Source organism: Aspergillus neoniger, assembly GCF_003184625.1.
Source record: "Aspergillus neoniger CBS 115656 unplaced genomic scaffold BO87scaffold_23, whole genome shotgun sequence".
NCBI classification, from domain to species: domain Eukaryota; kingdom Fungi; phylum Ascomycota; class Eurotiomycetes; order Eurotiales; family Aspergillaceae; genus Aspergillus; species Aspergillus neoniger.
The window spans coordinates 446,429-469,659 of NW_020291151.1; the positions used below are offsets into that span (position 1 = coordinate 446,429).

General features: G+C 49.3%; 6 protein-coding genes across 6 annotated transcripts; 2 read left to right on the forward strand and 4 right to left on the reverse strand.

The window, feature by feature from the left end:
- Nucleotides 1-1,291: 1,291 nt before the first annotated feature.
- BO87DRAFT_105292 (peptidase family M20/M25/M40 protein) lies at nt 1,292-4,174 on the reverse strand. The gene has a single exon (XM_025617817.1). It carries the CDS (start codon nt 3,788-3,790, stop codon nt 1,373-1,375), a length of 2,418 nt encoding a protein of 805 aa, XP_025478124.1. The 5' UTR covers nt 3,791-4,174; the 3' UTR covers nt 1,292-1,372.
- A 1,254-nt stretch (nt 4,175-5,428) lies between these two features.
- BO87DRAFT_378135 (4a-hydroxytetrahydrobiopterin dehydratase) lies at nt 5,429-6,397 on the reverse strand. Its single transcript, XM_025623736.1, has 3 exons — nt 5,982-6,397; nt 5,802-5,864; nt 5,429-5,711 (listed from the first exon to the last, which is right to left on the reverse strand). The coding sequence occupies exons 1-3, from the start codon at nt 6,357-6,359 to the stop codon at nt 5,556-5,558; spliced, it is 597 nt and encodes a 198-aa protein (XP_025478125.1). The 5' UTR covers nt 6,360-6,397; the 3' UTR covers nt 5,429-5,555.
- Nucleotides 6,398-7,737: 1,340 nt separating this feature from the next.
- BO87DRAFT_105305 (putative MFS multidrug transporter) lies at nt 7,738-10,057 on the reverse strand. Its single transcript, XM_025617818.1, has 3 exons — nt 8,455-10,057; nt 8,356-8,400; nt 7,738-8,294 (listed from the first exon to the last, which is right to left on the reverse strand). The coding sequence occupies exons 1-3, from the start codon at nt 9,962-9,964 to the stop codon at nt 7,996-7,998; spliced, it is 1,854 nt and encodes a 617-aa protein (XP_025478126.1). The 5' UTR covers nt 9,965-10,057; the 3' UTR covers nt 7,738-7,995.
- A 3,023-nt stretch (nt 10,058-13,080) lies between these two features.
- BO87DRAFT_105430 (uncharacterized protein) lies at nt 13,081-14,514 on the forward strand. The gene is made up of 3 exons (XM_025617819.1): nt 13,081-13,705; nt 13,811-14,213; nt 14,347-14,514. Exons 1-3 carry the CDS (start codon nt 13,205-13,207, stop codon nt 14,484-14,486), a joined length of 1,044 nt encoding a protein of 347 aa, XP_025478127.1. The 5' UTR covers nt 13,081-13,204; the 3' UTR covers nt 14,487-14,514.
- A 5,724-nt stretch (nt 14,515-20,238) lies between these two features.
- BO87DRAFT_427640 (uncharacterized protein) lies at nt 20,239-20,697 on the forward strand (the record flags this gene model as incomplete). Its single annotated transcript, XM_025627417.1, has 1 exon — nt 20,239-20,697. The coding sequence occupies one exon, from the start codon at nt 20,239-20,241 to the stop codon at nt 20,695-20,697; it is 459 nt and encodes a 152-aa protein (XP_025478128.1).
- Nucleotides 20,698-21,080: 383 nt separating this feature from the next.
- BO87DRAFT_362647 (SDR family oxidoreductase) lies at nt 21,081-22,439 on the reverse strand (the record flags this gene model as incomplete). Its single annotated transcript, XM_025621645.1, has 3 exons — nt 22,380-22,439; nt 21,810-22,325; nt 21,081-21,739 (listed from the first exon to the last, which is right to left on the reverse strand). The coding sequence occupies exons 1-3, from the start codon at nt 22,408-22,410 to the stop codon at nt 21,081-21,083; spliced, it is 1,206 nt and encodes a 401-aa protein (XP_025478129.1). The 5' UTR covers nt 22,411-22,439.
- Nucleotides 22,440-23,231: the final 792 nt, after the last annotated feature.

Here is a 23,231-nt window from a genome sequence, read left to right on the forward strand (position 1 = left end):
TAATATAAACTCCTAAAACCTCCGCTGCATATTCAGTGAAGATAGTAGTAGTAGTAGTAGTAGTAGTAGTAGTAGTAGTAGTAGTAGTAGTAGTAGTAGTAGTAGTAGTAGTAGTAGTAGTAGTAGTAGTAGTAGTAGTAGTAGTAGTAGTAGTAGTAGTAGTAGTAGTAGTCGTGGTGGTGGTGGTGGTGATAGTTGAATCTTCTCTTCTGAACGCATGCCAAGTAGAATGAAGAGAGTGCGAGCTACTACTACTACTACTACTACTACTACTACTACTCATCATCCATCCCGACAGTGACTGAATAATCATATACATAGAAGTTCTGCATAGTAACTAACCGTCTACCAACCCAAAAACTACTAAATAGTATACACTATCACACGCTCACTTATATCTACCAGTCAGGGACATAGTAGACAATCCGTACATATATTAATTCCCCTCTTTCCTTCCAATTATCTCCACTAAGTTGAAAAAAAAAAAAACATGATCATGATCATCATCATCATCATCTAATCTACCCATTACATAATACCCTCTTCGGAGCCAAGGCGGATGATTCTCGGGATTCTCGACACCAATAACGGGCCGGGCCGTTTCGTTTCCCTTTTTGCTGTGTGTGTGTGTGTGTGTGCACATCACATCATTTACGTAGTTGCCAGAGGTAGATGGATCGAGATTTAGAGGAGTGTTTATTGCTAGACAAGTTCCTAATATTACTTGATGATTTCTTTAAGGAGAATGTTCAGGGAAGAGGTGAGTTGATTAAGGATTTCAATATAGTTTATATCGCTAATTAATTGGGTCAAACTGAAAGGAGAGAGAAGCAGTTGGACAGTTGGAGTCATGAACAGTAGATCCCATATTGTATTAATCTCTAGTAAATTCGCTCTGGAATCACTGTATAGCAGCCTGTATATGATCAAAAAATAGAATAGAATACAACTTGAGAAAGTAAATATCGAATGAATCACACAAAACAGAGAGCCACCACGTCTATCGTTTTGGGTAAGAGTAACACATGAAAGGAAATAGTAGTAGGAGTAGTAATAGTAGTAGCCTGTGGGTAGTAGATAGTAAGAGTCGACATGTGTGCCAGTACATTCACGAATGGTATCAGGATGTATAATAAGAGGGTGTATATCTGAACAATGAGTAGAAGATAGAAAAACGCTGGATCGCTATGTAATGATACGATGATCGACATCGTCGACTGTCAAAGTCGACGGACGGAAAGAAGTCGTGCCGTGGCGACGTGGAAGCATAATGAGTATGAATAGGATAGGATGAACATGTACAAGGCATGCAGGGTTCATCATGCGAATGGGTGAATGTATGTATAGTAAGGAGTGATTAGAGGCTGGTTGATTATATTTGCGGCATTCTGGACTGCCGGGACACACTTCGACTTTGCATGCCATAGCCGGCGGGAACTGGTGCGGAGCTCTTGCGCTGTTCCCGGATAGTCTGGAGCGGGGGAGGCGAGATGCACTGTCGCAGGTCGGCGGGTGCATCACCCCAGTTGGTCGACTGTGGGTCGACTGGGGATGGGATTTTAGGTAGTGGACAGTTAGGCGGTGGTGCAGCTGGCGGTCCGATCAGCCCTGGCATGCTCTTCCGGCGACCCATGGCTACTGGAGGCAGACGGGAATTTGGATCTGGTTGGTACATAACAGACCCTCTGGTCCGTTGCTGATCACGACGTGTGTCTGAACCCACGTGCAACATGTTTGGCCCTCCGCCGACTGCAGTCGTGGGCCGCGGCACTGGGGCTGCCATGTTGGGTTGTATGCTCCGAGGCATGCGAGAGAGACGGTTGCCTCTGGGATCCGCTATACGTTGATTTTCCGCTAGCGAGTCTTGGGAAGTGGAAACGCGCAGTGGCGGTCGTTTAGGCTGACCTGCATGGAGTGGCCACGGCTTCTTTGGTTGCGGCTCCGGCTCTTGCGGTTGTTGTTGCTGCTCCTCGCTGGGCTCCTCCGGCAGGAAGCCGTTCGGAACCTTGCCTGGAGATTGGGGTGGAGAAGGAAACGCGGAAAGCGCAGCAACTGTACTTTTGCTGCTTGTGTTCTCCACGGCTGTAGGAAGCTGAGAGACCTGAGGGACTTGGAGTGGGCCAAATCGGGCAGTGAATCTCTTGCTAAAAGACGGCACACTGAAGTTTGGTGCGGGCGGCGAGGTGCTGCGGAGCACAGGATCCGGCTGTGTCGATTGTGCCCGTGGGATCTCTGCAGCCATCTCAGCGGCGGTCTTGATCGTTGATGGAGACGATATATTCAACGATCGACGCTTCGTTGAGCTTTTGACGCTTGGACTTGCTGTGCCGTCCAAAGACGCTGCGACCATACCGCCGTTGGGTGGAGAATTGGGGACACTTGCGCTAGGAGTAGACGAGTAGAATCGTCCCGTACCGCTCACAGGAGATGTTATTTCGGTATGTGTGGTGGATATAGAGCCCGAGCGGGAGTCTGATGCGGCGGGCATGACTATCGACCGGCGATTGAGAGAGACGTATGAGCTCCGACGGGATTGGTCGCTAACGCTGACACCGGTGTCCTTGTCTTCCTCAGATACAGACTGCTGAGGTTTCAGTAGCATAGAAAACCGGTTTGGATCTTTGGTCACCATTTGGCGGATACTGGGCTTAGTCTGAAGCTGGGGCTCTTCCCCATCGTCGGCTGTCTTTTCTGAAACATACTTCTTGCCTCCTCGTGCTTCAATCTGAGCCCGGACGGCCAGGAGCCAAGAGCTCATATCCTCGGGGTGGTCGAACACTAGAAGGAAGCAACGCTCAAGCCGCCGAGCTGGAGACCTATGAAACCCAAAGCGAAATCGGGGGGGCTTAGTCGAATCCGTGCCGTCCTCGTCAGTGTGTGATACCTGCAGCACCCAATGCTTCCCAGGAATCGCATCGCTAGCAAAGGCTACAGTTCGAGGACCGAGCTGCAACATCTTCTCTGGCAACCTGTCGTATTTACCGGAGCCGGAATATTGTAAGATATAGCCAGCGGTGGCCAGCACATAGACTTTTTGGGTCCAGTCTGCTTTATTCATTGTTTCGGAGAGAGTGCGCATGTGTCGTTTCCTCTCCTTGTCTTCCTTTTTCTTCCGAGCCGCGCCATCCTCCGCCGATTCTCCGTTGGCAGGCTCTTCTTCACGAGCACCAGCTTTCGCCTTTGAGGTGGCATGCATGCGCATGATGGAGTCCACCGACATGGCGGGGACAGGAAGAGTGTCATGCTTGATTGCCTGTGGATACGCCTGAAAGAGTGGTGGTGGTTTCCATCCTATCTCACCCGCAGCAGGCTTCTCGTCACCTGTTTTCGCACGGGACTTGGAGGGAAGTCTGGACCGTTGAGATGCTGTCGTTATCGGCGAGGTAGGGAGTGTAGCTGTCGAAACGGTAGTCTTCGGCGTGGCAACAGCTGTGGGTGATTGGATCACCGGAGCTGTTTCGGTTGCAGGTTGTGTGCTTTGCTGCTGCAATTCATCGATGCCCGTGAGCTTAGCATCGCTGGGTTGTTTCCGGGAAGACTTGTCGCGTCCGAAGATGTTCCGCAGACTGGACTTGGATGTTTGGCGCTTAACTGGTGTGGCCTGCAATGGGACTCTTTCACCTGTCTCCGCATCACCCTGGAAGTCCGTGGGCCGTGGACGCTGTGGTCTGCCGGGTGGAACCTCCACTGGACGTGCGGTTGGGCGACTGAAGTTGGTCTGTAGAGGGGCCAATCGCTGGCCTCTGCGCTCGCTGACCGATTGTTGAGGGGAGTGAATATCCAACGTCATCCTTAGTCAGACCTCCACTGTATGTCCTGAAGGCGGACGTCGGAATGCCTGCTGTCTAGAAAAGGTTGGGATGGGTATATAGTAAACAAAATCACGCGCATCAATTGATCGCAGCAAGATTGGGTATAATTAACGAATGGATAGATAAAAGAATGGTGTTAACAATGACTGCTTCATTGATCGATAAGGAAAGATTAGGGTGCTTGAAAACAAGAAAAGTGTCATCGCAAGCTGACGATGATAACTCAAGCATAGATCATGTCCGACCGTGTAGGGCACAGCAAAAGTCGTTTATAAAGGAGAGATCTTGGATAGACGAGGTATATTGCATCCAGCGTGAATCCGTGGTGGACGGCGAGTACGAATTGGACTCAAGGTCTTGGGGCGTGCGCGACAGGGAGTGACGAAGTGGCCGTGTGGGATCAACAGACAACCAAATCAGGGAAAGAGATTGGGAGTCAAACCCACGTCATAGTCGGCAATTGGGAGTGTGGAGGCCCGTAGTTGATAGATTGCGAAAAGACCCAGAGCGCGAAAGAGAGAAGAAGAATTGAAGAAGAAGAAGAAGAAGTAGTAGTAGTAGTAGTAATGTGTATAGGCGTGATTGTGTGAACGAGAAAAGAGAAGGAGGAGATGGAAGTGTGACAAAGAAAAAAAACGGACCAACGCGAAACAAGACGAAACAGGCTCCAGGCAGGCCAGCAGCGCAAAGTTTCTGGGATTAAATTAGATTATTGATTGCCCGTCCATAGAACCTGCCCCGTCGGGCCTAGCCAGCGACTAGAGGGCTAGTGGTGATGACAAGCAGATCTGAAACGGTCTGCGCGCGCAAGCGAACCCCCTGAGTGGAGGGGAGGGGGATTGGCTGAGCTGGGGATGGGCTGGAGAGAGAGAAGGAGGGAGGGAGAGAGATGAGATCGTATGGAGTAGGATAGATTCGCACAAAATCATACCAGATAGTATGTGATGTGAATGCGCGACCTGCATCTCTCTCCCGCCACCCAACTTGATCACCCAACCCAACATATCCACTCCTCCCTCGGGGGAGAGAATCCATTATGAAATTGGAGAGTCATGTTGATGCCCCTGAACTGAGCCAAACCTTACGGTCCCCACTTTCCGGGCAACGGTTGTCGGTTGATGAGCGAACTAGAGGCCTCAAGAGGGGGTGGAATTCGGTTAGTCGTGTTTAATTTTCTCCGGATGATGAACACATCAATTGAAAACATTGGAGAAGGGGGGAAAGGATGGACGAATGGAGAAATGCTTACCTGCAGAGTGACAGGATGTCCGTGTCAGATTAGATGTCGGTAGTATAAGTTGAGTTGGTTGTGTTTTTTTTTTTGATTCTTCACACATCGGCTCGGCATCTGGTTGGATGGCCTGACCCGAAAACAGGCACAAGAGTGGCACATTCCAGCCATTTTTCTCAGCTGAGAGTTCTGACTAACTTAGTACAAAGTAGCTTGACTGACTGACTAGGTTGGATTGGTTGTTGAACTACGCCTTTTTTGTTTATTGTCCACGAGGAATATAAGCGCTGACTAAGAGGTCACCCCCCTCCCTCCCCTCCCTTGTTTTGATTGTTTGAGAATTAAATCAGATGATAATCAATCATTTTAATCAATTTGGCTATCATGGGAATATTCCGCTGGCAAGTCACTAATAAATACCAATCAATCACACTCAATATTAACATGAATCTCCCCCTCAGCTCCTTACGCCACACAATTCCCCCATTCCCATCCAACAATGGGGATTGGGATTAGTCTCGACCCGGAGCGCACTTTTTCCCCTGTCCTTGTTCCACCGACCCCATCAGCTCCGCTGCCTCGTCGCAATGCTGCGCCATTTCCAAGTCCTTCTCACTTAAGCCCCGAGGATGGTGGGTAGTCCAGTGGATATCGACCGATCCGATTCTCTATGATGATTCCAAATCAGCCTCAATCATAACCATTTCACTTCACCCCCCCTTTTTTTTTTTTCTCTCTCTGTGATGAGTCACACTTACCACAGTCATGGTAGGATGGTGCTTCTTGGTCGAACTCTGCGATGCGACCACGTTGACAAAGCTCTGCAAATAAATCCCAAATCGGTCAGATCAGCTTGCGCCCATATCATATCTAACACATCGAAGGGAGGGGCGGAAAACAGGGGGAGAAGGAGGAGGAGAAGGAGGAGGCCAACATACCACCGCCTTGAAGTACGACTTGAAATAGAAGGTCTTCTTCACGCCCTGTCCATCCTCGTCCAGTACCCATCCCTGTTCCTGCAGCGTCTGCAATCCCTGGCGCGCCTGTTCGGGGTTGGTCCCCTCTGCAAACTGTGGGTCCGCCATCGTCGAGGCGTGGCGGCGCAAAGCTCTCCGATATGAAGGGGTGGTGTTGGGGAGGTTGGAGGTGTAGGTGTTGAAAGTGGTCGCCGCAGCACGAGGTCCGAGGCGGTGGGAGGAGGGAGGGATAACGCGAGAAGAGGAGGGTCGTAGATGGTAATTGCGGCGGAAGTAGTAACGCTGGAGGCGAGTGACCACCGCTCGGGGCTGCTGAATTGCCCTAGATACGTGGTCCATGCTGAGCGGTGGTAGAGAAGGGTAGATCAGACTATCTGCATAGCTGGCGCCGTCGAGTTATCGCAGCAGCAGCTCTCACTAAGCATCGCTCCGCGGCCACTGACCGTCTGGGGCACGTGACTGGGGGTGGCTGCGGACGGGTCGATCTCCCGCGGCAAGCGAATGGCCTGCATCCGCCGTGAAGTGCTCTTTCGCCACAATGCGCTCGGTCGATGAATAGTTTCATACTGACCACATGAACCCCCTGCTTGGTACATCGATTATCTCAAGTCAGCCTCCTGCTTCCTGCACTTCTCTAAAATTAGCTGTCGAGCATAGTGCCAGGGTTTGGTTCACTAAACCCTGAAGCATATACCATGATGAGACCAGATACAGTACGTTCTTGTCAAGACCAACAAGCGTCGCGAGAATTCTCTGATCAAGAATTTCTCGCTTAAGGAAGACCAGTCCTAAACACCCTCATAGATGAAGGGAGCCATAGAAAGCATTGAAATCCCTTGAGTCATTCAATATTGAGAAGCCAACCAATCCCCTTACATCCTCGGCAATACCACCCGAAGGACCCATCCACCCTTCGACGGGGCACCACATCGATTCATTCTAGAAAAGCCGACGAATGTTTCAAAACTCCAGATGGCAGAAACATGTGATTCCCCAAGGGCCTGTAGATCTCCCGCAATGGTACCTGCATCAATCAATGCATGAGAATCAGTGAGGAGTCTGATCTTTCAGACGGCGAGAAGCAAAGCACAGAAGTACCAGTTTCACTACACTCGGGTCCGGTAAGATGATAGCATCGAGCTAGACCATGTCGACAGTTAGCCAAGCGCTGTAAGAGGTATCCATCCATGGCTGGCTTTTGGTATCCATCCCAGGGATCGGGGGAGGGTATTCCGAGGCTGCCGAATCCGATGCTCCCGTCCGGATCCAGATGCAAGGTCGGTGTCCCCACATTCCAACCATCGGCATGATTCGGTCATTGCAGATGACCGCCATCTGAATCTGTTCGGTACTGCTTGACTCGGTCCTCCATGGTTCTGCTCCCGCTTGGTTGCACCGTCTGGTTGCATCCCACCGATCCTTATCTCTGTCGCGATCGTGCGGGACCGGTATAGGTTCATGGGATTTTATACTTTAGATATTAAATGGTTTCCAATGGTATCTTTTTATTTCTTAATTGTCCCATGAAAAAGAAACCCCTATCTAGGATTTCTTCGAGGGTGAGACCGCGAACGGCCGAGCCTGCAAAAGCTCATAGCTACATGTTTGAGCCAGCCAGAAATGGCAACAGCTAACCAAGACAGCCCAAGCAGTAGAAAGCTAACCTAGTACTAGTACACGTTCCAAAAAGCGAAGCAAAGCTAATACGTCTCTCATTACTTCCCGAGCCAGCGCCTTGCCTAGAACTGAAAATGATTGTTGCGCATATACTATTGGGTATTGTAGGCCAAACCGTTTTCGGACAGAATATATAAGGGACAGGTCCGTGGATGGTAAAGAGTAAAGCAAACAACGTTTATGACCTGCAAAGGCATCGGCCATGATTGGTATCAACGCTCATTAATCGTCTCAGTGACATCGTAAAAATGTATCCGAGCGGCTCATGTCGCATGCGTAACGAATTCGGCATAAGAGCTCAGCGAGAAAGACTGTTTCTCCGTGAGTTGACACGGGAGTTGACGTTCGACGCTGGGCGGGATGCTATGTAGCTGCCAGGACGACTCCCAAGCGTATGACGAATGCGCAGATTCTGTTGCGAGCGTGCAAAGGAATTTGCCCTTGAACCGGAAGGAATCTTAGACAGCCGTCGCCCGTGAGTCTGAAGCTCGACTCTCGCATCGGACAGCTGCTGGGCAAATGGCGACCGCTTGCGGAGTGTTGGTCCGTACCAGTAGATGACGTATACTGCAATGACCAGAAGGAAAGAGATACAGACTGGAGGAAAGGCCGTTAGTGTCCCATATCCCCAGAGGCAGGGCACATCAATAAGACTCACATAGGATGGTAGACGCGTATTCCAGGTGGTATTTCCCGCCAATGTCTAAAGTCATCTGTTAGAATCCCATATGAACTGTGACGGTAATATGTTACTTACTCTCAAAGAAGGGTGTGGCAGGGATGGTGAGAACACCAGCCAAGAAATCTCGAGACCATCCGTTGCCGCCCGTTGCAGAAGCCGAGTACGGTCCGTAAGCGCAGATCATGTAATCGATAGTAGCCATGTAGATGCTGTAGTTGGCAATACCGACGATGGCAGAGAATATCATGCTTCCAATCCAATGGACAGGGGGTCCCAAACTGGTCCACGCAAAACCAATCAAGCCAATAGGCAAGCAGGGTGCAGTATAAAGAAGGAACCAAAGTCGAGATTCGTACTGAGCCCGCTCATCGTCAGGCTTCCTGCGCCGCTCCTCAATGTTTCTTCTAATGACGGGTATGAAAGCGCCCCATGCGATAAAATAGCCCACGAGAATGGGAAGGAACGACAGGCCTAGCTCCACGGTGCCGAAACCCCACTGGTCGTACACAAGGCTGAACGACTGAATGAACATGAAGATCAGGGCATCACTGAAACCACTCAGCAGAGATAGAGTGAGGACAATCGGTTCCGTCAAGAACATCTTGAAGGGACGGATCCAGGTGATGAGGACTTCGTGCATCGAGAAGCGGTCCCTGAAAGGGACCAGCTCGTTCGGTCCATAAATATTGGGGTCTTCGCCGCTTTCCCTTCGCTTCTTTGCGATACGGTCCATCATAATCGTTGTCCGGGTCTCAGGGACCAAAAGGAAGTGCGCCACCTGCACGAAACCCCCAAATATGAGCTGAATCCAGATGTTCCAGCGCCACGGCAGATATGCTTCCACAAATCCTCCAACAACTGGTCCAATCACTGAGCCACCCACTGAAGAGAATACCACGCAGGCGACAGCATACTGTTGGTCATCGGCTTCCCAAAGGTCCGCGATCATACCCAGAGTAACTGAGCCACCAGCTGAGCTAAGACCTCCCAGAGCACGTCCTACCATGATAGATGCAAAATTGGGGGCGAGAGCAACGGGGAGTTGCCAAATGTTCACAAGGAACAGACTGAGCTGTAAAATCGGCTTCCGGCCCAGTTCCTCACTCCATGGTGCCCAGAGCTCGCAACCAAAGGCGTAGAGAACCAAGAAAATCATAGCACCACACCGAGCAGCTTGCATGCTGACTCCAAATTCTTCGGATATACCGGTGAGGGCGTTGGAGTAGAGACTGGTATTAAAGTTCATTGATGTTTGGACAAGAAAGATTACGGAAATGATCATCCATTTCTTCCAGCTGGGAAAGGCATAGCCGAGTTGGTCGTAGCAGTCTTCCTCAGTCAGCTCGACCTTTTCGGACGCGGCATTCTCTAATTGGTGTAGAGTAGTTCCAGCGTTGGGGTCTGATGGAAGCGGTTGAGACTTTTGCTGCTGTTCCAGAGCCTTTTCGGTTGCTGGATCAAGAATGGTGTCGGTTTGAGTAGAAGATGAGGCTTCTGACTCATGAATCTTTTCATGATTACTCATGTCTCTGTCTGGGCGAGAAGCCATTATGCGCACTGTAACGTACTGAATTAGTCGCTGCATGGTGTTTGCTTGGAAGAAATGTAAACTGTGAGAATATTGGGAAAAGAAAGCAAAGCATGAAACGCAGAGATGCTTGTAGGTTCACGCCATCATGCGATAGTCACATTGGTGTATGAATAGCATGTACTTACAACCGACCCAGACTGAATAAAGATAGAGAAGACCAGGCAATCAAGGCGAGCAAGTGATGATGGGAATAGCAAATCACTGGAGGGGAGGAAGGAGCACTGAGAAGTTCTTGTTAAGGGAAGGACAGGAAAATAAGTATAGGGAGGAAGGAGAAGGAAGAAAAAGAGCAGGAGTGGGCGGAGAGGGAGGAAGTAATAGAAGTAATCACAAGCAGCAGATGACGGTGATTGGGTTAGGCCAGAAAAGGAAAGAGCGCAAGAGGACTGGAGCAAGAGATCAGGCCTACCTGGGACTAGTATCAAAACTACTTTTTCAGGAAAGTACCCCAGAAAAGGCAACCGCGATGGGGTTCTATCACGGTACTTATATCCCAGTAACCAGTCGCATCAGGGGAAGAAGTGGGTGATGTTACCGCAACACCCATGGATCGCACGGGCAGCACTGCAGTAATGACTCTGCTTTATATCAATCCACCAGTTTTCCCATTCCTCTCCAATAGGAGCCGGGGATTGTACTTTTAGAGTTCAGTCGGTCCAGGCGTCTCCGATGACTCGGGGCATGGGGAATTAGTTCACTTTGGCCTTTCATGTCCAATTTACACTTTTTTCTTTCTTGCTGCAACTTCAGCCTTCTGCCCCCTTTCTACTTTGCCACTCACCATTATTAAGGCCTGGTCTCTGTGGCTTGTAATGATGATGATAGCACTCGCATGAATTCTTGACAGGACTGGCATAACTCAAATTAGGGGAGATTGGATGCATATTTCCCGGATGGGGTGTTGGGTATCGGTAGGTCGTCTTTGGCCAAGCAGCCGGCCGCACACGGTTAGGGCCGAATGATGATGCATTTGGCCTGCCGAATCAGGACCGGCGTGGTAGGTACTACATACCACCTAAACCAGACTCCGAAGAGCCCACTTGCCACACTGACACGGCCAGTCATTTTCCAGATAGCTCTGGGGCGATGCTGATGGACGGATCCATCGTGCTTAACTCCGTCCTTAACATCATTCCTTAATCACTCATCGCCTGACCTCTGGGGGAAACCGGTTGAGTTTCCAGAGCCAGGAGTGGTCGGCGCGACCACCACGGCTTCCCCACTTCGGTGGTTGTCGATATTCATTACTCCCACTGGAGCCGTTCTGGGCCGATAGGACTACGGTCTCTAGAATGCCCGTTTCGGGGAAGCCTGCCACGACACGGGTGCGGGAGGACTTCTTCCTACGGTGAGAGATTGCGAATTATGTTGAGAAAACTGCACTTTAGACTTTGTGCGCCAGACTCTACATTTTATGGAAAAGGTGCCCTGGACAGGCCGAGAAGGTCTAGCCTGTCAATAATGCGGGCGCAAAAGTGTGCCCACGCAAGGGGCCGGGGTCTCCAGGTGGCCATGGGCGCTGTACATGACTGCGTGGCCTCCCGAGCAGATGGGTCATGAAAGCTGACAACCATGAGAACGAAAAAAAAAAATTTCAACAAAAGATATACGCTAAATACTGCTAGTGTTCCTGTCCGGGTTTTGGAGTCCGGGGGGGAGGGCGGGCTGTAAGAACAGGAAGCCACAGCATTGGTCTGTGTTCCGCTTTTTAGGCGGTTTCCATGTTGGACCCAGTTTTCCCTCATCGAATTTCCCACGGGGTTGGATTAGCTGGTCTCGGGGTAGCCGGGGGTGACGTCAAGCCTTCCCTGACCAAGGCGATCGGCGCCCCCAATGCTTTTTTTTCTCTCACGTATTACAAGTGTGTCATCGGCTTATTCAAGTCCTGGGGGTTTGTGTTCCTTCAATACCGTCATTGACTGTTTCGATGGTCGTCGATGTGGTCATGCTAATGCATCTGAACATGTAGGGGGAAATAAGCAGTAAATGATCACGTTGTCCCTACTTTCCAGAAGGCTGTATCGAAACCCGTTGCCGATCGAGCGCCATCACATAAGCCAAGCGGTAATATACAGGCTTTCAGCAAGCAAAGCCTCAAGACTTCCACTAGGACTGTTGACACACAAATTCATGATGACCACTCCGCCACCAACAGGGTGGTCGAACCTCCCGGTCTCACATGGATAAATGGATTGACCCCTGGCTAGTGTCTCGTAGGTGGAGATGGCGAGGTCATCTTCAATGAAGCCACTAAACAACTTCGGTAGTCTGCACCGATACGAAGCAACAATCAACCATAGGCTGTTGCTACAGCTGTTATGTAAAATTTGATTGAACCAGGAATGTTGAAGGATTCCAGCCTACTTAACCAGGAAGCAGTAGTACCCTCTGGAAGGGTCCGATTGTCGGGACATGGAGTACAAAGTACTACTACTATACCAAGAGCCTAGCACCGAGGCCAATTTGTCCTGGTGGCTCTGTATGGTCGGATAGTGCCGCCTTCCCACTCTCAAGGTTTGTCAAGACTTTGACGCCAAGATGGTGTGGCGGATGATCCCCTGGTAAGCAGACAAATTCGACTGTTGAGTGTACAAACTACAGCCCGGTGAGTCGGGTTCTCTCTGCAGGGACTCTCATGCCCCAGCAAGCATTCTTTAGAGGGGGAGGGGGCAACAGAATGTTCGATTGCATTGTGCTGCGATCTCACTTAGGCTTTTTATCCACTGACAACCACTGAAAAATTCGCCGAAACTTTCAGATCGATCTGTTCACGTGTGCGTGGGGGTTCGAAGTGGTATCGGGGAGATGACCGAAACCCGGACCGGCTTGCAACACCGTTTCCAGGGAAAAGCGACTCCAGGCTTTCCCCGGCCCAGACCGACTTTGATGCCGGATCCAGTGTCTCGTAGAACTAGGCCGAATCTAGGCATCCCGTGATCATCCCGTCAGCAAAGCGTCAGTCTGACATTGACCAGTTTGAAGGTTGACCGCCTTCTTAGTACAGTCATCCCCCGCCTTCAGGTGCAGGAATGCGGCACGCCGGCTCCAGCTCTGCAATCCACTGCAACCAACCCATTGTTTGAGCCAGTCCGTGGCAGCAAGTGCTCACAGACACACTGTTCAGTTAACGGTTCTCGCAAAAAGTGGTGGTTTGATCCTTCCAGTTGGACCTACCTCGTCAACAGACCCACTGTCATCCATTGGCCGGCCTCCTTTAACCTGCTTCCCCAAGTCATGTCGCCCGATATCAACTCTCTGTCCCCGACCTGGTCCACTACTTCTTCCCCGCGTCAACGTCGGCTGCCCCCGACTTTATCCGATTCCTTATCGTCACAGCATACTCAGCCAGACTTTCCTTCTGCAGCCCTGCCCAATATGAACAACGGTTCAGCAAATAATCATAGCAACATCATTGCCACTGATCTGCCTCACCGGCCCTCTCACAGTCATCGCTCCAGCATGTCAGGATCGGAACGCCGCCGGTCCCGTACCGGTTCCAGCTCAATCCTGAACAATGGCCATAACAGCGCTAGTGATTCGGCCCCCGGGGAACCGACCACAACCCCCCACGACCACCACCGGTCTTCCTTTGGCCATAGTGGGCTTCGCACCTCTAGTCCGCTCAGTAATGTCGGGGGGAACCCGACCGTTGCCACCGGGGACCCGCATCATCAACGTGCGACGTCCCTGGGGGAGCTCCATCAGGAACTAGAACAAGAACAAGAAGCACAAGTGGTATGATCCAACTATTACTGTGTCACTGCCCGGCGCATTCTTTGTTGCTATCGCACCACCATGAGTAAGAGATAGCCACTAACTACGCTCCTTGAACATGGCTAGAACCGTCTTTTACACATGATCCGAAGCCAGCAAGCTCAGCTACAGCACCTTCAACAGCAACAACAACACTCGCAGGCCGTGGTGGATGACTCTGGTCCTGCGGAACGGCTGACCCCATTCCCCCCAATTCCCCCGCTCCCCACAACCAGCAGTCGGGCGTCAACCCAATTGCCTTCCTCCTTGTCCAGCCGGCGACCCTCCCGCCCGTCTAGTCAAGCCGCTTCACCCAATCTCCGACCGCTGGCCGAGCCGTCGTGCGGGTCAGAGGGACCGGATTGGAGTGCAGGCCCCGGTGAGAGCCCAGCTCGGCGGGGAAGCAGGGATGAAAGCGCATTTTACCAGGCGGAGGCAGCGATGCTGACGCGCGAAAACCAAATGCTCCGACAGCGAATCCGCGATTTAGGTGCGCGATTTCCCATCCTCCCTTTTTGCTTTACTATCCTTCGTATCCTTTCATCCACTACTCCTGAGGCGCACAGAGCCTCGAAAAAAAAAAGCCTTTTAAGTACTTAGAGTTTCGTGCTGACGGCGTATAGAACGCCAAGTTAGTGAGCTGACCTCTGGTGCCCGATCAAGCGAGATCCCTGCGGCACCTACCGCACAAGGAACCGAGGCCGTAGATCACCCAGCGTCCGCAGGAGTGGGATCGGCGAACGAGTCGTCAGACAAGACCTGATTGACCAGGAGCCACATGGGAGGCCTTTATTCTTGCCCTCTTACACTTTCTTCTTTTTACAGTGTATTCTGCGGGATTACGGAGTGCAGCACTCTCTCCAGATCAGCAGTGATCAGCATGTTCTTGTGATAGATGGAAAAAGCCACGTCGGTATCTGAGCGGGCGTTCATGCGCAGCAAATAAAATATCCCTCCACGATGTTTGTCTGCGCATGATCCTAACATCTGTCCATACTATATTATAGTAGTGGCTGTGCGGTGGGCATATGAATACTCCTCATCCACCAACACCCGTAGTTAGCCGCGTGTACTCGGGCCCCCTATGCGTGGGGTACATACATACACTTAAGTAGTAGTGGGTGCATAGGCAAGATGAAAAAGAATGCGTGACCATAATGACCCCAACTTCACACCCAATGAGAAAGAAGACATACATACATTAGCGCATACGTTGGAAGTACTCCAGACCAGAGTCATCTCCACGGGCCCGCCACGCGGCTTTTCTCCCCCTCCCTTGCTCGAAAGTCAAATGTCATATTAAGTTTACTTAGTGTAGTTATCAACATATTGTTGACACACTGCGGGTTTTATTTAGAGTTTACCCCTAGTTGTTAGTAAGCTAAAGCTTACTTGTCATGGTTTACTTACCGGTTACTTAACGAGGAAGTTCTACGAGGGGTGGGTTTGCTGTACATCTGGTAGAAGTTGGGTATTATCATTATTATTATGAAAGACAACGTTAACTCTGGGGATGATATACACTACTATGTACATGGGAAGCTTACATGGTGAAATGGAAGAAATGGGGTATTGGGCGGTAGCCGGGGGTTGCTATTTAGAAATGAAGTGAAAAAAAAATATTAGAGAGTTGATAGTGTACTGTGTTGATAGTTATGATATTTTGGATTGTACAGAATAATGGACTTCTAACCATGGGTCTCTTGAAACACTTCGTTTTAAGCACCGGTTTCATGTTCTCCTACATCTCAGACCTGATTCTTGTTAGTGCTTGAAAGACAAGGAAATCACTCAAGATGCGGCGCAGGTTCTCTTCCCCATGACGGTCCTCTCCCCACGGCCAAACAGACAATCAGACGAGCTTGGAGCACTATAAAAGCTCCTTTTCGGACTGTTCATGTTGAATTTCATGGTTCATTAAAGAACCCCAAATGAGACGTCGATGCAATCAATATCCCCTAGTGGGATTGTCCTTCGACGTATTACTTTTCTTGGTGAGACCTCATGAATCATATCTCGAAGCACCAAGCACACAGTATCCAATTTCAATGAAATCTGCTTCGTGGACTAGCAAATTGGGGTTTTAGCAATCCATAGCTCGGATCCATTGTTGATGGGTATTGGTCTGGTGCACTGACAGAATCCGCAGTTGGATCAGAGTCTTCGACGGAGCCGAGCTTCATCTTCTGCTCGGTTTCATTCATTATACTCTCAGATCTATGCTGGTTGTTCTTTCTCAGCACAACATACCCACACATCCCTGAGGAACATTATTTTGCATAGCGTACTAACGAGAACGATCATAATCGTCGTTCATGCAATGGGAGCGTGACAGCAAGATGGTTAGTCAGTAGCGTCATGTTGTGGTTCTAGGTCTTCCACATGCAACCACCCAAGCAGTCAAGAGGAATCTCAAACCCAAAGTATTTGTTCCTTTTCATTTGGGAGAATCTCACTCCTAGCCAGGTGCATAACTGGGGAAGTAGTAGATCGTCGGCTGGATTCTTAATCACTCGTCGTTGTTCTTCACACGGTTGATGGGAGTGTACCTCTTTTCCCTTGATGTGTTGCTCATGTTAGGATTAGCAGTGATAGATTCCAGACCAGCAATAGTTGCTGTATTCGCTTGAGTATTCCACCGAGATGAAAGGTCGATATGCTCGGCTGCGGAACCTTGTGTATGAATGCTAGGAAAAACCACATCTTCAAAGTATTGCAGTGGTGGACTATGGACAAGGCAAGACAGACGTAGCTGATTTACCCAGTCATGGAAGGAAGGGCCGGTTTTCGTATGGTCAAAGACGAGTTGTGTGCATGCTACCAGCGGTACAGGAGGGAACAAGGAGAGGCGATGTTTGCCATCTTCGTCTGATTGAGCGAAAAATGTATATCCCGGCTATGCAAAGTGGATATATCGTGTGTCTGATATTAGAGTGGTTCACCAGTAGTAAGATGCTCAACTGAAGTCGGATGTCGTGATCCCTCATAATGATAGAAAATATTATAGTGCATTGCGTAACTTCTCTTTAGGTCGCTTGTCTCGTCCATCGTATGTTATCATCCTCGAAATCATATGGTTGAAGGCACAGACCGACCAGACCGAAGTCAGTTGAGCGACGAATGGATTTTACATCGCCGTTGGTGATCTTCTAGCTTATCTCAGGGCTATGGGCAGAACATTTATTTCCATAAGCTGTAACTCTTCACTTTTTCCTGGTCTAGATTGATCCACATCCAACCCAAACACATCCAGCCAGTCAGGATTAGATATCGTGGGTCTGATACGACGCCAGGGCCAGCACTCGCTTGAGAACTCCGCCATCGCTACCGGCAAGTGGGTCAGCCCCGGGACCAGCTATGTCTTCCTTTGCTGCTCATGTCTGGTGCTGATGCGAGCCTCTAGGCTTTTATTGCTTCTTACACGACCAAGTAATGAGACCGCCGGCGTAGAATATGACGTATCCCTCTGTAGGTTTGCCATCTCCGTGATCGACATGTGCATCATCCACGTAGACTTCGATTCCTTTGATAAATGTAGTCCCCAGCCACCCGCCCCCACGCCATCAATTGTAGCATAAGCAATGCGAACTGGCGTAATCCGAACATTGCACAACCGAATGACTTCATCTTATGGTAGGTATGGACCATTCAGAAATGAGGTTTTGCACTTGACTGTGACCACCTGGCCATTCTTTGTGATGCGACTGATTTCCTGCAGAGAATAAAGCAGACTTTCTTAGAGAAATGATCAACTACCACAAAGACTAAGTCAGTCCATGTTTGGCGGGAGGAAAGAATTGAAAGTCCATAAGGTATGGTTCCGATTGGTAAAGAGGTTTGTACTTGACTGTAACCACCTGCTGTAGAAGAGGTTACTGGCAAGAATATCCATTGTAGACACCATCAATACTGCACCTTCAGCATGTTTATCATCATTCATACAATCGGAAACGGCTCTCTAGGTAGGAGGTACGTGAGGTGAAATTCCCGGTGCCATAGATCACTTTTTCATCGAGCGTGAGTACTCTGGCCGTCCGATCGGCATTGATGCTGATCTTTCCTAGTGATGGCATTCAGCTTTCGATAGTCCATGCAAAACTGTACGCCACCGGCAGGCTTCATCATCAAGACTTGGTAAGGCTAATGGTTCATCGTCAAGAAGGATTCACATCTCATGGATGTTTGCAATGATGATCGAACTCCTCGAGTGTTATAATATGTGGGGACGTTCGAACGAAACTTGCCGGACTTGCCAGGCTTGGACCACTGATAGTATATAAAGTAAACAGGAACTTGGAAGGTGTGACATCAAAGCCCTTCCTGATTTGTCGCAAGCATCGTTACTGTGAATGATGAGTAGAAGCCAGAGATGAATGTTTCCCAGATTTGCTGAGGGTGTCGACTGGAACGAGGTATGGTTTCAGTCCAGAGAGAATAGTATTTGCTAGCTGCGAGTTCAGAGTCCCACAAACAGGTGAAAACCAGGACCATTGAGCGAGTCGATACGCTGGAAGTTACCTTATTATATATATGGTGGCGTACTATCCATCAACCACCGCTGGAGAGCTCCGTCCAACCCAGCCTTAGGTGATGCTACCCGCACCGGCCAGGTGTTCAATATCATCTCCAACACTTGCCATCTCAAATTTTGTCGAGAATCCCTTCAACCTCGTCATTGTTTCTGGATCCCCAGTCTATGCCAGAGATGAATGCAGCCTACCACCGGATATTCTTTGTCTTCATCGGCAAAGAAGAAAAGCGAAGCATTATCCGTGGTGAACGACGAAACAATCTTGTCAGGAAATCGAGATAGCTAATGGAGGCAATCTCGATCCTTGTTGAGCTTCTCTCCAACATCTAAGAAGTTTCTTGGTTTCTGATATGGTGAACAGAATGCAACCTACCACCGGATCCATTCTTCTTTATCGGCACAAGAAGAAAAGGGAAGCGATATCCGTGGTGAACGACGTATCATCTCTGGGGCCTTTCCTGAGACCTTAGTGATTAGTTGATCAACGACAGAGGACACCATTCGCGTCGTCATAGCCAAAGTTGTGCTCGGGGTTATTGAGGGTGTCTCGGACACAGACACTGAACATGTGTACCTCTTCGAGCAATTCAGTCCGTCTTGGTTCTGTGAAGAGGAGCAAATGGATTATATACGGTATCCAAGATAACAGCACAAATGCGTTGCTCTTAGCCCACCTCCTCTGAAAAGTCAGATGATTAGACCTGCCCACCGGATTCCTTGAGGTATTCAAGACAGCCCAAAGACGTAGCTAGGCCCTGGCTGGAAACAAGAATATGGTTGGCTTCCAGTGGCTCCTCGTCCTCATTGCTGCAGAAGAATATATATTAATAGTATAGACAGTTTTCAGGAAGTTTTTAGTGCGTGTCTAAACCACCCCATATCTGATTCCTTTCTTCCAAGCAAGAGAAAAAGCAGCCTTGATGTTGACTGCTATCCTTGCCTGCACCATCAGCCTCAGTCTCAGTGATCATATCCGTGGTCCTTCAAGCTTAGGCATCTCTAGACATTATAGCAAACGATGACGTTTGATGGAGATTTTCTGAATGCACTGTGAAGACTTGAGCGATGAAGGATGAAGAGAGTCAAACTGCAGCACGGCAAGACAACTGATTGTTCTCACATGTCGAGATGTTGAGTAGCTGCTGCGTTATATATATAGTAGTAGTGTGTGCAAGGAGGCACCTTCGTTCCAGCTGGGATACAAGTATCTCGCAACAGACTCTGACCTTCTAACGTCCTTGTTGATTAAGGAGCCCAGTACACTCGATCAGAGTCACAGACTTGCACCCTGTTTGCCAGCATCTTTTGATTGCCGCCAATTGCTATAATGACTGCCCGTTGACTTTGATACAGTCAGTTTCGCATCGAAAAGTATATGCTATAATGAATGCATGAGAGGAACTAGAAGACTGTCCTCTCAGGCTTGTCCCTCTATCGTTGTGTTCCTGATCCAGCCACGAAAGCCTAAGTGGGTATGGGGGGTATTTATACTTCCCTGAGATCACAAGCCCCATTAGTACTTGACCGGGGTATTCCAATACTCAACGGAGGTTCCCGTACCAGCCATAGGAAGTATCCCCAAATCGTGACTTCGATGCAAGGTAATCTCCACCACTGTTTTCTTGACCGGAAGAGATTGAAACAATAGACTTCTTCGACAACAGTGGCTAAATAAACAGCTACCACATAAACCTCATGTCGGACGCCACTTTCAAACAGTGAAAGATCATCCACCACCCCAGCAACATATACCAACGAATATAGCCTACCCCAGACCGGATCCACCCATGTAGCCCGGCGAATCCAACCCTCACTCCCGTCTATATATACACCCTCATCATCCCCAGCTCTTACTCACATCAGCCAACCCCACAGTCAAACCCCAATCCATCATCTATATACAGAACCCCACTCCACACACATGTGCCTAATCAGAATCACGATCACCCGAAAAACCACACGCCATCCTTCAATCGACACCGACATGTCCACCACCGACCACACCATCCCGAATCTCTTCCACATGTGCAAGCTAGCATTCCACAAATGCCTCACCTTCCCTGACCTCTACAAAGACCAATGGGCCCAGAACTGCCTGGTCGAATTTAATCACTTCGTGCATCTGATCGGACCTGCGTTGATCTCGTCTCAGATCTCCGATTCACAGGGGGCTATCGACCAACTCGATAAGGCCAAAGACGCCTTGTTGTCGCTTGACCAGTCTCTGATGGACTGTGTTCAATACGCTGAAGATGGTGCCTCCTGTGTGGAGGCGATGATGGATGTTGAGTCGGCGCTGGAGAGTCTGGATGTGGTGAAGAAGGAGGTTGGTTTGAGGGAGATTCGGGTGGGGGATGTTGAGGGTGGGTATGAGTATATTGACCCCGGGAATGAGTTTACTCTTGAGGCTGGTGGGGATGAGTATATGGCGTATAGTGAGTAGACCTGTTCTTACTAGGGCTATACTTATACTAGGCGTGGGGTGGTTTTGGGGTATCGCTATATACTATTGGGGGGTCGTACTCGTCTGGTTGCAAGACAGAGTGTGAGGTGTCCATGTTAGGATTAACATATATGGTTGCCATGTTTAATATGTAATTTGCTTGTGGAAATACAGAATGAACTAATATTGGGATCAATTTACTTTTATGGATTGTAGTATTGTCGTGAAGATTATGAGTAGTAGTAATAGTAATAAGGTATTACAGTGACAGATGTTTGTCCGTTAGTATGCGAAATTACTTTTCAGCGAGAGCTAGCCAATCCACATCCACACACATCTTGACAATCCTACCAACGCAGTTTCAATTTTGGGTTTGTATGCTTTCAGTTTTTCCCACTCTTCGGCAAAACCTTCTCCTCCTCCAACTCACTCAAGCATCCATCCAACGCATCCCAAGTATCCTCCCAATCGCGGAATCCCAGCTTCCACGCCTTATTCATACTAATCACCAGATCATAATTCCTCCCCAGCACAAAGTTCAAGAAGAACCATGTCGCCTTCTCGAACGCATCCTGCTCCAGCCCCTCCCTCTTCGCCAACCTCTCCCACGCAGCCTTCACATCGTCTCTCTCCGCCCACTTGGTCAGATCAATGCGCATCCGTACCTCACCCTTCTTAACCTTGCCCTTAAGTCCACTCGTCTGCACGTAATCATTCAACGGGGGATTATCAACCAGCGGAACAACCTTCTCATCCTCCGCCTCGAACTGATCCGCTGGAACAGTGAGCCCGAACCGCTTCGCGAGTCGAGGCCACATAGTCTGCCAGGATTGCGCATCGCCGTTCACCACATTGAAGTTCTGGTTCGAGCAGCGAGGCTCGGAGATTGCCCATGCGCAGAAGCGTGCATGAAAACGGGAGTACGTGAAGCAGTCAGTCATGGTGTAGAAAGTGCGCGAGCCGGGGAAGATGAATGGCGCGTTCAGTTCCTTGGTAATGGCCGCGTAGAGCCCAACTGCTGTTACTAGGTTCATGAAATTTCCTGATCATCGTCATCAGCATTGTGATAATTCATACAGAATACATAGAGGAGGAGAAAAGGTAGTACTCACCCTTAGCAACCCCAATAACATCATTCGGATATGTAACCACCCAATCCCATCCCTTCCCCTTACTCATTTCCTTCAGTATCCTCTGCTGTCTGTAATAGAAATTTGGCGGCCTTCCCTCCCCCTCTACCCACGGATCACTCTCTTCCATCGGGGATTTCACCGGCCCCAAATGTACTCCGTAGTGCTTGGCCCCTGTTACTAGCAACACGCGCTTGAGCTTCGTCTCTGCACCGCTAATACTCAGCGCCTTTAGGAAGTTCTCGAGCATGTCGCCGTTAAGTCGTTCCAGGTTCTTTTCGTCGCCTTCTTGAAGGTATGCGGTGAAGAAGAGGTAGTCTGCGGAGACATTTTGGGAAGAGAGTTGATTGGCTAGGTCGCTGGGTGAGGCGAGGAGGTCGATGCTGGCGTGGTGGACTTGTGCTGGGTAGGTATCCTTCTTGCTGCGGGAAAGGGCGTAGATGCTTGTCCAGTCGGGAAGTTTGGAAAGGTGAGCGATTATTTCGCGGCCGAGGATGCCTGTTTTTCACAATGGTTAGAATGATATGGTGTATGGGATTGTTCGATACGTACCGGTTGCGCCGGTGACGATGGCGGTTGGCATTGTGGATGTAGATGGTTGTAGATATGTGCAATAGTATCAATTGATTTTGCGTATGGGATGTCTGGATGAAAGAGGTAGGGATCGATGGTGAAGGTGTGGTTTATATAACATTTTGTATGTTTGGTGATAGATGCACGGATCAGGTTGCATGAACTCAATGTGATGTAATAAGCTCGGTCGTGTCGGAAATGATTGCCCTGTTCGTGGGCAATTTTCTGGTTTTGTCTCACTTGATTGATAGTATACCATCTTTACCTATAGATAACGTTGCAATGAAGGTGTTGAATAATGCTATTGATAATATGAAAACCGCATTCTGGAATGATGTCAATACTGTAGTTCCGCTTTCTTGTAGTTATCCATCCGATGGTGGAGCGATTACTAACCATGGAACTAACAACCACATTGAAACATGAGATGAAGCTACTAACAGTCAGCTTGTCTGCTATACGAGGAACATGAAGATGTCCTGTTACACATCTTATTTTTCCAATATGGAATCATTGCATCGGGGGTCAGCAATAATGTCAGCAGCTACCAGCGCAGCTCTGAACCCAGTATTCAGTATGACAATATTGGTCAAGTCCAGGGTATGATTGCAAAGATACAGTACTGCTAATTGAAGATCGCTAAAGGTGAGACCAGATAGGCAATTGTGATGGTATTGAGACGTGGGATTTGTGTCACGACGCCCTGTTGGATGGGAATGAAATCAAACAGTGAATGATAGGTAGTGAAGATCTATAACAATAGCAGCTTCACCATGTTAACCAGGCTGTTAGTTCCCTGATTGAGAGGACAGAATAGTGAACAATGCCTCT